General features: G+C 43.1%; 1 protein-coding gene across 2 annotated transcripts in view; it reads right to left on the bottom strand.

Moving 5' to 3' along the window:
- EGFLAM (EGF like, fibronectin type III and laminin G domains) overlaps nt 1-14247 on the bottom strand; it is a 563129-nt gene that overhangs the window by 176559 nt on the left and 372323 nt on the right. For both annotated transcript variants that reach the window (XM_069221264.1, XM_069221268.1), the window contains exons 8-9: nt 10003-10118; nt 5243-5588 (exon numbers count right to left, since the gene is read on the bottom strand). In XM_069221264.1, coding sequence (XP_069077365.1) covers nt 5243-5588; nt 10003-10118 — 462 coding nt within the window. The remainder of the gene's footprint in view (nt 1-5242; nt 5589-10002; nt 10119-14247) is intronic.

Genomic DNA, 14247 nt, shown 5'->3' with positions numbered 1-14247 from the left:
GGAGGAAATAAGGCAAAAAAACAAGCGCCTACAATACAAGAAGAGAAAACTGTCAGTTAAACAGGAGCTGCTGCTGGAGAGAGAGAGATCTGCCAGAGAAGGCAATAAACAGAAACTAACAAACCCAGAGGTCTGAAGACTCCCAAACTGTCCAGAAAGTTATCAGACGTTTGAAAGCAGGCAGCAAAAGTAGATATATGCCCACTAGTATAAAACCCCAGAGGTTTTCCATGTTCTGCTCCTTCCATGATTTCCCCTTTCCTCTCAGTGATCAACCCTGACCAACAGACTAGACCAAAGCAGCAGCCAGAACACAGCTAGCAAAAAAGAGCGTAAGAGTGAAAGATGTAAACAAAAATGATCATCAGGAAGCTGGAAAACAAAGCTCACAATATTGAGAACTGCTCAAAATGATCTAATCTGTTTTTATCGAGAGTACTGAAGGAAGTTGGGCCCCTGCTATTGATGGCCGATGTCACAGGAGAGGGGACTAGAGGGAGGTAACTAGTCTGGACCACATGAGTACAAGTGGGTGGAGGGGGCAACTTCAGGGAGAGATGCCGGCCAAGCTGCACAAGGTGGGCCCAGAACAGACGCCTGAGGATCCATGCCAGGTCGGAATTATGGACGGACACGAGTGTTTTGCACAAGTGCCAGAAACAGGAAAAGAGGAGATAGGCACCAGTTTCCGCGATAGTTGCATAATGTTTGATGCCGACTGTCTGGAAGATGTACGAGGTGTGGTGGGGGGGGGGGGGGGCGTTTGTTGGTATAGATTGGGATGGTTGCTGGTCAGAATGTATGATGTAAGCTGAAAATGGCAATAAAAACATTCAGAAAAAATCTCTTATCAATTAAGCAGGACCTTACTAGAGTACAGAACCACTGGAACCTTTTAGTAGAGCTAAACAGGAGTTCACCACCCAATCACTTTTTAAAGACTGTAAAATAAATGTCTGGTTTTAAAGAAGGGTCAGGGTGCGTGTGCGTAGAAATCCGAAGATGGTTTAAAATCTCAGATATTCCCTGATCTTGGCCATTTTACCTCTTAGCACTCAAGGCTAAAATAAAAATAAAGAAATAAAAAAATACATATAAATAAAGAAATAAAATGATACCCAAGTTAAGGAAGGCTGGAGCGCTTGAATAGGAATGGTGTTCATTTTGAAGAACTCACACAGGAGGATTCATTCCTAAAAATATTCAAGAAAGAAGAGTTAAGAATTTGCACCTTAAATGCCCGACGTTGTTTTACCATCTTTGGATGCTACCCTGCAAATGCAGACTCTTCTCCATCATTCTCGAAGTGGGCAATATTTGTCTGTTGAATGAAAATAGTGAATGAATATTGTCTTTGCACCGTGGCCTCACAGTGCTCAGTGCTTATCTGTAACAGAATCAGTGCTGGGGAACAAAGTTTTATTCAGATGCCCGCAGTCGGTGCTATTGAAGGTCGGGGTACCAAATGCCAACTATGCCTAGTCTGAGTTCAAATTCCTGCCTCTTTAATTTAGCATGACACGCTCCGTGCATTTTTATATCACTCCAGCATGTTCTTTTCATCTCTGCTTTTTACGGGCAAGCGCAAAGCGCTCCTCCTGTGTTGTTATCTCTCATCGGGCTTCAAACCACGCCCATGTCACGTCAGTGTCTTTCATTGGTTCGTGGGCTTGCCTTTTAAAATCTACTTGCTTTCATTAGTGGAAGGCATACATACGTCATGCCTTTTCCGGTGGTTAGCCCTCCTCCATCGCAGAGCCCAAGTACTGGAAACCTATGAGGCTTGCTGTTTTCCGTCAGGCTTCTGCACTACTTTTTCTCTTTTTTCGCAGCGCGATCTTGCCGGGCAGAAGTCAAGCGCTTTGCATGACATCGACCCTGTTACATAGTTAATTGCACTTTTGCCGGTTACGTACATAATTGCTCTTTTGCCAGTTACACGGATAATTGCACTTTTGCCGATAAATTTCACTACGAGTGAACTTTTATTTCCGTTTGTGTGTCTGCATTGCACTGATGGCGGCCGTCAGATCGCATATGTGAAACTTTTACTTTGCAGTGTATATAGCAAGAAAAGTCCAGAGAGTTATGTGAAACTGTTTTATTTTAATTTCCAATTCATGGGGCAAGAAAAGTCCGGTTATGAGTTTACAATGCTAATTGCTCGAGCTCAAGCAAACGCGAGACCGGTTGCATTGCAAATGCTTGTTTCCTATGTCATTATTTTGCAAGCTTTCTATTTCCCTTTACTTCCTCCTTTTATGTTCTTCTCTCTCTTGCTCTGGATCAAAGTTTGTTGAGGAAAAATAAGTGCCGGTCCCAAAACAATGAGTGCCGTTGAGCCCCTCATGCAACCACCGGCTTTAATTAACCATTAGCAATGCTTCTTCCAGGTCTTTCTACACCGCAAGCAGGTTTATTTATCAAATCAGATTAATAGGCCAGGAAGTAGTTGTTTCTTTAAATGCTTAACTAATGGTATAGAATATTATGTATTTATCATTAGGTATGCCCTATAAAAGTGTAAACAATACGCAGTGTACCATATGCTACTCTGGCTCCTGGGAGCATATGATTTGGCTGTACCCTAAACTCCAACTTGTTTTCAGAGAAATGCCTAGATCTGGGCAGGGAGATAGCTTTAGGCCTTCAAGCATCAGTAATTGGCATTAGCCAAAAGAATGATGAAATACAACAGACAGCTAAATGTGTAAGGTCCATATTCTCTCTTGTGATGCGCACCAATCCCTACAAATTGGAGAAGGGTAGAAAGTCCAAACATTGGAGAACGAAAGCTCCATCTGAAACAACTAATATATTTGAAAACGATTAGCCACAGTCGTCCTGTTGGTGCAGATTGCACAAAGGGGTTTATTGGTTGTACATGGTCCGTGTTAGAAAAAAAGAATTCCTTCTTCTTTCCGTTCGTGGTAGTGCATCAACAAACATGGTTTCAATATTTGCTTATCGTAATTTTCTAACCATGGTTTTATGTTTTCTTTATACAAATATGCGTCATTTTATCGTTTCTGTACGTGGCCAACTTGATCTAAATGAAAAACAAGAGGAGAAAAAGAGATCGAAAAAATAGCCATATAAACAGAAAGAGACAAGAAGCGAGAAGCCAAGAGCAAATCTAGGAAAAAGAGACACAGAAGTGATCAGGTCAGAGGAAGAGCTAGACTAAGAATGAGACAACACAGGCATTCAGAGGGAGAAACAGAGAGGGGAGAAAGTGGAAGAGAAATAGAGGCACAATGGATGAGAGACAGGGAGAGGTGCAAGCAGAAGGAAAGAGAAGCGAAGAGAAATCAAAAGAACATTAGAATAACAGAAAGAATCAGTGTAAGACAGGCAGACAGTACGAAATCGGGAGAAGACACTTGTGTCAGTAACAGAAAAATTAAGCGAGAGTGAGAGACGCTTGTCAGTGAGAACTAGGACAGGAGAGTTAGCTGGTAAATGTATGATAGAAGGGCTTCACTGTACTCAAGGATTGCTGCATTGCTAAAGTCACTTTGAGCTTTACAAATGCCTGCATTAAAAAACACTCAATCAGCACTCTGCCTGCAAGCGATGAATGCTTCACATAACAAGCGGAGGAGGAGGGATCAGTATTTTATGCTGGTTAGGATCCACGGGGAAAGATTCTCATCTATTAAAAAGTATTGATCTCTATTCCCACACCAACGTGTCCGGCTAAAAATATATCTTTTTTTTAATTACACTACATCAATCGAACAACTACAACACACAGGAAAGCGTGCATCAAATGCTTGATCAGGAAGGTCAAGGGTAATTTTCACAGTTAAATTAGCCGCTGTCACTCCATGATCATCGCTGTGTGAAATGAGAAGTGTTCACCGTCTACTCTGCTTACTAAATAGAGGACCACCTAGACAATCTCACAGCCACTGCTGATGTGCCACAGAATTCCAAAGGATGACAACAGTGTCCGCTTCTGGCACCCCAAAAACCGATAGTGTTGTAAGGTATCAGCAACAAAGACGCTTGCTACCAGCTGTAATGGCAATATTTTGTAAGATCTGAATAAATTGGTTGTGTTTAAGACACACACTAATGACCAGAAAGGAATTTACACACCTAAGTTGAATTTTGGGGGCAATTTCACAGAAGTGTTTATGAGTACTGGAAGTATTACTAAATAATTATTATTTTGTGCACTCTTACATGCCTTTGTGAATCGACCATAAAAATCCAAATCCATAATATTAAGAGGGCTTAAAGCGCACATCCGTTTTGATTTGTACTAATTGTATATGAATGTTCCCATTTTAGATGTTTTGGGGCCAATTTACAAAGAAAAGCGAGCCAATTGTAATTAGGAAGGTGCATGAAAGTGGCGTCCCCTCCTAATTTCTACACGATATGGCATGCATCAGTGGTTGGTGACTGCCAATCACTCATCAACGTCAAGGCTAGTGGCCTGTATTGAATAGGAAACTACCATCCATGCCTTTGCATTCTGAAAAAGAATGCGTGTTTTTAAAGCAACCCTTGTTCCTTAAAGCAACCAGTGGTGCTTAAAAAAACATTTCCTGTTCGGGAAAATATTGTAGGTAGCAGGATGTAGTCTACTGGACCTCAGTTTACCACCTCCCTCCCCCCCCCCCGTTCACTCTGACACTATTCACCATTCAAGGGGACACCTTCCCGTCTGAGAATCAGTTACGATCTCTTTTCAGGTATTGATAACTGATCAGTGATTTGCAGTCACGGACCACTGATCTATGCCATCTTGCATAGAAATTAGGAGGGGACTCCACTTTCATGCACCTTCCCTATCACAATTTAGTATGGGTTTCTAAATCTATTTTGGAAGTTATAAAAGCTTTTCCAACTTAGAAAATGCATTTAGTACATAACTAAAAGCCATTTTGTGGTTGCAAACCATGCAATTTCCCGAATCGCAGGTTTTGCTACCAGAGAATGGCTTTGTTCATCTGGCCCACACATATATTCAATAAGCTGAGGTGCTTTAATATGCACCAGTGCATTCAGTAAAAACAAGTACTTTCCATATGAAGAAGTATAAATATATTAAACACGTATTTCGCAAACAACGTTGCAGATATACAGAAGCAAGTGCATTGAATGTATGAGGGAACATTCATCATCCAAGTATAATAGATATAAGTGCAGTTACAGTTAACCTATGCAGGTGAAAACAAGTTCAACATGAACAGTCATAAAGCATCTGCGCCATTCCAAAATAATGTACCTTCTTCACAAGTGTCTCCTCCTTTTCCAAGAGTACAGTGGCATCTGGATCCTCCACGGTCATAATCATTGACACAGAAGCTGTCAGGAGGACAGACAGTTTCATCACAGGAAAGGTCAAAGAACCGTAGGGGAGCGAGCCCATTCCTTCGTGCTGGCTTTGTGGTTGTGCTTCTGGCCCTGGTTGTTGTGGTGCTGGTGGTTGTTGAAGTGGTGACCAGGGAAGTAACTGGAGCAAGGGTGGTTGTAGTAAACTTTGGTGGCATCTTTGTCCAGTAGCCTGGATTCACCTCAGTGTCAACCACAAACTTCTTGTTTCCTCCTTTAACATTAGATAGGGGTTTCAGCTAAAAACAGAAAAAGTACAATTTAAAATGACTAAACTTTGGTTTAAACGAAGTGAGAGATGTGTTAACATGGACATGAGTTATTTTCAATGCGTATATAGCTCAGTGTCTTAGCTTGTAGTTAGACTTTCCTTTTTTCAATTTCTATTTGTTGTATATTCTGGCTGGGATTTTCAGTGTTTGCAAAGTTTCCAGAAAATGTAGATATCAATGTTGGCAGCATTTCCTCTTTTGTGATCCGTGAAAAAGACATGGGGCTGCAGTTTTTCCATGCTTATGATGAATTTTGATTTTATTTCCCTAATTCCTTCCCTCATTCATTCCTATTTCTAGCTCTAGTTTCCTTTTCTCCTGCTCCAGACTACATTCTTTGTGCTCTTTAATTATCGTTTCATTATTACTCACATCTTAATGTCTATCTCTTTTCCTTGTACCCAAACTCCTCTTTCTCAAACTGCATAGAGGAAGTGCATGAACAATAATATGCTTACCCCTCATTTGATATCAGCAGATAAAAGATTAACGGTGGGTATTTAACACACCTTCCTGCGATTCTATTCTTCAGACAAATGGCAAACACAATCTGAGAGAAGATTTTCTACTTGAAACATGAGATTTCATGAGGTAGATACCACGGGGTGTTCAGTGCTTTATTATTCCACACAGCCTTGTACTCTGTCTCAAAGTAGGAATATGGAAAAGGGTTAATAAATATAGTATTACTCTGAGATGTGGACATATCTGTTCTCTACCTAGTCATAGTATAGAAAATGCATGCTCTTAGTTAGAGGTCCTTTGGTTACAGCAAACTGTGAAGCAGTATGAAACAACACCTAAGGTAGTAAAGAAACTTCATGACCTGCAGCAGGTCTTGGATTGTCTTCCTCTGCACTTTACATCATGAATTAAGTTTATTTTTGGATCGTGCCTACACGATTTTCTGTTTATTTGAAAGACAGCAGAGGGCTGGGAAGCATAACATTTTACCAAGCGTGTGAGCCTTTGTCTATTTGAAAGCAGTGCAAGGACTTTGCTCCTGATGGGCATGTGGTCAGAGTTGCACAGGGCCCTTCATCTGTGTGTTAGGTGCAGCATGCACTGTTCTACTGCATTTTCCTTCTTGGGTGAAAGAACGGGCACAACTCAATATGTTTCCATTAAACGTAATCACAGTGGTGTGTGTGGGTGATGTTACCAAGTATCGAGCCTAGTCTTGGCCATATAAGTTCTATATGAAGGCACTAGGCATCCATAATGAACTCGTTGAACCTGGTGATACTGGGGCTCAATCATGAGTGCATGGCTCACAATAGGTCAGTGTTTTTACTGAAAATGGACTATCTGAAGCACACACAATGAAACAAGTAACAGTGTTTGTGTCTTCATGTTTATGATCTGTGCTCTGAACAGCTCATACACTAATCTGTAGATTTTCTTACCGCGGCTTCAGCAAAACTGGTGCACAGACCCATCCAAGGCATGGGTGTTCATGTTTGCCATGATCCCTCAGTAATATCTGATTTAGTAGCTGTAGGTATGCTTTTCTGGCCATTACAATGTAAAACTAAGAGCAGGAATGTTGGGTACACGTTTTATAAGACGGAGATTCTGAATACATTCCTATGCACTATAATCTTTGTTATCGCAATAGTGATACTTGGAATTTCATAAAGCAGAGTACTATCCTGTTCTCAGTCAAGGAGGATATCATCATGGTGGGGCTACTTACTCTGGAATGGGTCCATGTTCAGAGTTCAGCTGCGAACCTTATGGCACAACAATGTAACATGTGCCAAAACCAGATGAGGTAGACCTCATGCTCCCAAAACGGGAGTGGATGCAGGACTCAGGGTCCGAGACCATATGGATGGTAAGAAATTCATATTATGTTGCTCACCACCATGGCCGAGTGTTCTGTGGCAGTAGCAGCCTTCACATAAAAGTGCATGGAGGTAGGGCTGGGTTATGAGTCTGATTTAAAAAACAAGTGTATCAAAGTAGTAAAAGTTTCTAATGGTAAGCAAATATTCCGTTTATTGGGTTCTTTTGGTTATGTTTACCTTTAACCAAGATCCAGAAACCCTTACTGTGGCAACATCCTGGCAATTATTGCTCAAAGTAGTGGCATTTCTTTCTTTGTCATATTAATACCACCTCTGTTTAGTTTAATTAATAACACAAGCAATTAAGGCTTTTCTAGAAGAAATGCTGTAGTAGTAAAGGTGCATATTAATATTAATAAAATCAAGTGAAAATCTTTAGACTGATACTAGTGAACATTAGAAGAGAAATCCTGAAAATAATTGTGAATGTGCGATTATGCCCTCAAGGCTTGCTTCAGAGTATGAAGGATATTAAAATCTTCCAACTTAAGGAGGATAATGCTAAATTTGGAGGTGAATTCACATGCTGAAATTCCTTCACCATACATGTTCTGTGGTGGAAGACGTTTGCACTGTAGTGTTACTTCTAGATTTAGATTTTCCTCTATAAATTGGATGTTTTTGCTTTACTACCAAAATCTAAGTAAGGCTATAAGTGAGTGCAAAACGTTCCACCACAATAATTAGGATAAAACTAGTATTGAACAGCATGACCCTAGAAGTGATCCATAGTTTGAATGTCTAAACCGAACTTGCAAGTTTCATCAATGACTGATTCCCAGCACTTCCGCTGTGTTACAGACACAGAAAAGAAATACTTTGCGCCTCCTAACCATTCTTAATTTTTAGATCTTATCCTGTCTCAAATATTTCTGTATTAGGTTTCTCACAAACACTAATTCACAGCAGTAAGCACAAAAAAAATGAGCCACCTCGCTCTCGTCGCTACCGTTCATAAGTTAGATTATAAAGTCATAGCTCAAAACAGATGAACATTTCAGGAACATCTCTGATTTGAATTCAGGCTATTCTTTCCACATGTAAGGATATAATGTTGCCATTCTGTAAACTGCAAGCCACATACAAGCCATGTACAAATAATTACAAGGCATATCTCTTTCTGCCCTCCTTTTCAAAATTTGTATGCACCCCCTAGACAAGTGTTAAAGGACAATTACCTTTGCAGCTAAGTGTATGAGGATAACACACACATTTTACTAGTGTCACACACAAATATAGAGTCAGGATTTCTATATTCAGTATTGGAATCACTCTTACCAGGAAGGGGTAAAAAATAGGATATGGATGATGGGCTGTGCTGAAATAGTAATGTCAGTAGTTAACCCGCCACCGTGACAAATGTTTTGCTTTCTCTAAATCTACATTCACTTCCCCCTCAGCTGCAGCCTGGCCCGGTTACGTGCTTCTATTGTAGCAATAATGGATAATACCTTTTTCTGAGTAGGAATGAATAGTGACCTCTCTAAATAAGAAGCAAGGAGCCTGCCTCCATACAACATGCTAAGGATCACAGTATTTTCAAGAGGAGCTGAAAGGGAAGCAAACAGAAATTAATTTTAATGATTGTGTACTCATATCTAAAGTAAACTTCTAAAGCAACAATGCTATAGATGTATAACCCTTTGCTCAGCCAGTTCAATAAAATATATCTATTTCTAGGAAGCAGACCAGGAAAACTCGTTGTCCACTTATGTACTCAATACTGGATGACTTGCTCAATATCCTGTATCCAGACATCTGGCCTCCAAGAAGCGTAGTGCCTAAAATAATGTGATGATTTTGTTACCAATGCCCTTTTTAAACAACAGTGCTTACAACAAAAGTTTGAGTTGTTCAATTTACTTCTTAGTAATGGATCCTATGAATTCCACCACTTTGTCTAGACAGAGAGACACATATTTTTGTGTTTACAGTTTTATAGTAGTGTATTGACATAGGTAAAATCAAGAAAGATTTTAAAGGAATGCAGGGGATCACTTATTTGCCTGCATGCAAGAAAGGAGAGTCGAGTACTCTTTATTTTTTTCTTATGTCTGTTCAGCTGCAAATGATCACCATCTTCTACTATGCTCCCAGGAGCTGTGACCTTCTGATATGAATGGCCAGGTATTGACAATAAGGCTGGTGTGAAGACCTTGGCCCATGACCTGATTGATAGGTGGGAGACAGGTCTGCTACGGCACACTGCTTTAGCTGTTGGATGACGCTGAATGAACCAGAATACCCAAAAGTTTCAGAAACATGTCAAAAATATTCTGCATGGGCTATTGAAACTTTATGATACACTACAAATGAGATCGAACACCTCTTTTAACAATCTGTGTTCCAGGAATTCCCTGATTTTTGAGGATTGTGATACTAACAGGAGTACTGGAGTTTTCAAGAAGAGATCTTCAGTGACCAGTATCCTGAAGGGGGAATCTTCATAAGGCACCACGGATTGTATTTGAAGCAGCACAACAAAATTACACCCTAGCAAAGAAACATAGTGCCTTGGTCAGCTGTCTTACCTCTTCAATGTATATGTCATAATCAGAGTCATCAAAGCCAAATCCATCATCCTCGCCAATTTTGGTATCAGTAATGTACCGATGCGCAAAGCTTCCACTTCCAGCTTCTTCACCACCTGCAAAATGGTGGGTGTATTAAGCAAAGTTTTGTTTTAGCAAATACTATCTATAGCAAAGCCTTCCTTTCTTTCTGTTCACTGCTATACCACTGCTGTACCTTCATAAAGTATTTACCAAAGGGACAGCCCACGTCTGGGACATGGAGCAGCAAAATTTCATTTTGTATTGCGAAATAACCACCAAATTCATAGGAAACATAATTTGACAATTGACCAGTGAATCTGGAAGTCAGTGCACTCATATGATCTGCTCTTACATGTACATTTTAACTTGCAGGTTTGCCATCTGTTAGATATGAATATGCAAGCCTCGTTTTCAGGCCACATATCAAAATTGTTTGTGATTACAATCCATAATATTTTATATTGGCATATGTATTTAAACCAAATTCCAAGTGTTTACCTTGTCGTGATGACTAAAGAAATGCTGTAACCATAATTTCTTGAAAAAAACATGAGGCTTTAACTACCAACGTCACACAGGCTCTTCTGTATTTTCTGATTAGTGACCTTCATCATGGACTGAAAACCATGAAGGCTCCACACATAAGAAATCTGTGTGTGATCACCAACAATTTCCATCAAGTGCCTGTTTGGCAAAGGATTCTGGGACAACGTTAGTTGGACTGAATATTAAAGCACCGTGGGAAGGTCATGACAAATTCATGACTCGTGAATAGAATTCCTGTGCACAACAACGCTTCCTTCAGTACAGAAGTTTGTAACACGAAAATCAACTTAATATGGGTCTCACTGAGATTTGTAAATTGTTAAGCATCGATCCATCCAATCAATCAATCAATCAATCAAATAATTTCTTAAGCGCACTACTCACCCGGTAGGGTCTCAAGGCGCTGGGAGGTGGGGGACGGTTACTGCTCAAAAAGCCATGTTTTTAGGTGCTTTCTGAAGGTTAGGAGGTCCTGGGTTTTGCGTAGGTTGGTGGGGAGGGAGTTCCAGGTCTTGGCGGCGAGGTGGGAGAAGGATCTGCTGCCGGAGGTGGTGCATTGGATGCAGGGGACTGTAGTGAAGGCGAAGTCGGCAGAGGGGAGCTGCCGAGTTGGTATGTGGAAGTTGACTTGTTCGTTGAGGTAGGCCAGTCCAGTGTCGTGGAGGGCTTTGTGAGCTTGGACGAGGATTTTGAAAATGATCCTTTTGTTGATGGGCAGCCAGTGTAGGGATCTGAGGTGGGTGGATATGTGTTCATGGCGAGGGAGGTTGAGGATGAGACGTGCGGTTGCGTTCTGGATTCGCTGGAGTTTTCATTGAAACTTGGCTGTGGTCCCTGCATAGAGGGCGTTGCCGTAGTCCAGTCTGCTGCTTATGAGGGCATGGGTGACTGTTTTTCTTGTTTCTAAAAGGATCCATTTGAAAGTCTTGCGTAGCATGCGAAGGGTGTTGAAGCAGGAGGATGATATGGCATTGATTTGCTGGGTCATGGAGAAAGACGAGTCCAGTATGATGCCAAGGTTGCGTGCATGGGTGGTGGGTGCTGGGGGTGGTCCGAGGGTGGTGGGCCACCAGGAGTCATTCCATGCTGTCTTGTTGAGGCCGAAGATGAGGATCTCTGTTTTGTCTGAGTTCAATTTGAGGTGGCTTGCTGTCAGCAATTTGGCGAGGTCGAGGAGTCTGGCGTGCAGGTTCTTATTGGTGGTGGCTGGGTTCCTAGTGAGGGAGATGATGAGCTGGTTGTCGTCTGCGTATGAAATGATGGTGATGACTTGGGGGCGGAGGATGTCGGCGAGAGGAGCCATGTAGATGTTGAAGAGGGTGAGGCTGAGGGAGGACCCTTGGGGGACCCCACAGATGATCTTGGTAGCTGTAGACCGGAAAAGAGGGAGGCAAACTCTTTGGGTTCTTTCGGAGGGGAAGGAGGTGAGCCAGTCCAGGGCCTTGTGGCAAATTCCGGCATCGAAAAGGCGTGCGTAGAGGGTTTGGTGGCATACAGTGTAAAAAGCTGCAGAGAGGTCTAGGAGGATGAGGGCAACGGTCTCGCCCTTGTCCACTCTGGTCCTGAAGTCGTCTGTGCAGGCGATGAGGGCGGTCTCAGTGCTGCGGTTCTTGCAGAATCCAGACTGGGAGGCGTTGAGTATGTTGTTCTCTTCTAGGAAGCGAGATCGTTGTACGTTTACTATCTCCTCAGCGACCTTTGCGGGGAAGGGGAGAAGAGAAATGGGTCAGTAGTTTGTGAGGTCTTCAGGGTCTGCTTTAGGTTTTTTGAGAAGAGCGTTGGCTTCGGCGTGCTTCCAAATATCTGGGAAGGTTGCGGTGTTGAAGGAACTGTTGATGACGGTATGGAGCTGGGGAGCGATGATTTGGCTGGCCTTGTTGAAAATGTGGTGGGGGCAAGGGTCTGTTGGGGAGCCTTAGTGGATGGAGTTCATGGTTTTGCCGATTTCTTCATCGTTGGTGGGGGTCCAGGTGTTCAGTAGGTTGGTGCGGCAGGGTGTTGTGGTGTTGGTTGTATCAGTGGTGGTGATGGTGGGTGCTGATGATGTGAAGCTGTCGTGTATGTCTGTGAATTTGCGGTGGAAGTAGTTGGAGAGGGAGTTGCAGAGTTCTTGGGAGTGTGGAGGGTCGATGGTGCAGGATTTGGGTTTGGTGAGTTCTTTGATGATGGCAGAGAGTTCCTTGCTGTTGTGTGTGTTGTCGTCTATGCGTTCTTTGTAGAAGGACCGTTTGGTGTTCCGGATGAGGTGGTGGTGTTTGTGCATGGCTGTTTTGAGGGCGGAGAAGTTGCTCATTGAGGGTTCGTGGCGCCAGGCTTTCTCAATTTTTGGGCATTCTCGTTTGGAAGACTGAAGTTCTGTGGTGAACCAGGGGGCGGTCTTGATGGTGCGGGTGTTGTTGTTTGTTTTCAAAGGGGCGAGGGAGTCTGCTCAAGTTTCTAGCCATCGTATGAGGTTGAGGGCGGCTGTGTTGGGGTCGTTGGTGATGGGAGGTGGAGCTTGTGTGAGGTTGGAGATCAGGTGTTCTTTGGAGATCTTGTTCCACTTGTGGTATGGTGTAGTGTGTTGTTGGTGGTGGGTTTCATGAAGGAGAAGTAGACGCAGTGGTAGTCCGTCCAGTGGAGTTCAGTGGTGTGAGTGAAGGTGATGTGGCTGCTGGAGGTGAAGATGGCGTCTAGCGTGTGTCCCGCTGAGTGGGTGGGTGAGGTGACCAGTTGGTTGAGGCCAAGGTTCGTGAGGTTGTCCAGCAGGGCTGTGGAGTTGCAGTCGTGGGTGCTTTCCAGGTGAAAGTTGAGGTCACCAAGGAGTATGTAGTCTGTGGAGGTGAGGGCGTGAGAGCTGATGGTATCGGCGATGGTGTCACAGAATGGGGGGCGGGGTCCTGGTGGTCTGTAGATGAGGGTTCCTCTAAGGGTGGTGTATTTGAAAGTGTAGGTGTTCTGCATTGTCTAGGGTGTTGTTGGTGTTGGTGGAAATTTTGATGGAGTTTTTGTGTATTATACCTCCTCCTGGTTTGTTGGTGCGGTCTCTACGGGTGATTTTGTAACCTTCTGGGATGGCTATGGCGATGTCGGGTTCTGATGAGGAGTTCATCCATGTTTCAGTGAGGAAGGCGATGTCAGGAGAGTTTGTGGTGAGCAGGTCTCAAAGCTCGATGGCGTGCTTGTGGAGAGAGCGGGTGTTAAGGAGGATGCAGTTAAGGTGATTGCAGGGTTTGGTGTTTTTGCGGTGCTTGTTGGTGTTGCTGGTGTTGGTGTTAGTGCAGGAGAAATGGCATGAGTGGCATGTGAAAGGTCCGTGTGTGCGTTTGTGGTTGTCCTGGGCACAGACGGGGTGCTGGCCTGGGTTGAGAGCAATGAGTTCTGTGGAGGAGTAGTGGCGCTTGGGGGGGTCGGAGAAGCGCAGACCAGGGAAACGGACGCTGGGTGTGGTCCAGGCGTGGACGGGCTTGCCTCGGAAAAGAAAACTGGCACAATTAAAAAGCAAATACAGAGCAGAGCACAAAATGGACACAGTTTAGGCTAAAAACAGTATTAAAAACGAAAAACTAAATACAAAAAATGAAATACGAGCTATGGAACGAAATACACGGTATACTAGACACACCTACCACTAGGCTCCAGGGATGAGGCGCAGGCGGGTGCCTGCGGGTGGTGGAGGGCCTCGAACTTCTCTTG

Source organism: Pleurodeles waltl, chromosome 1_1 (genome assembly GCF_031143425.1).
Source record: "Pleurodeles waltl isolate 20211129_DDA chromosome 1_1, aPleWal1.hap1.20221129, whole genome shotgun sequence".
Taxonomy (NCBI): domain Eukaryota; kingdom Metazoa; phylum Chordata; class Amphibia; order Caudata; family Salamandridae; genus Pleurodeles; species Pleurodeles waltl.
This window is presented reverse-complemented; position numbering and strand designations above follow the sequence as displayed.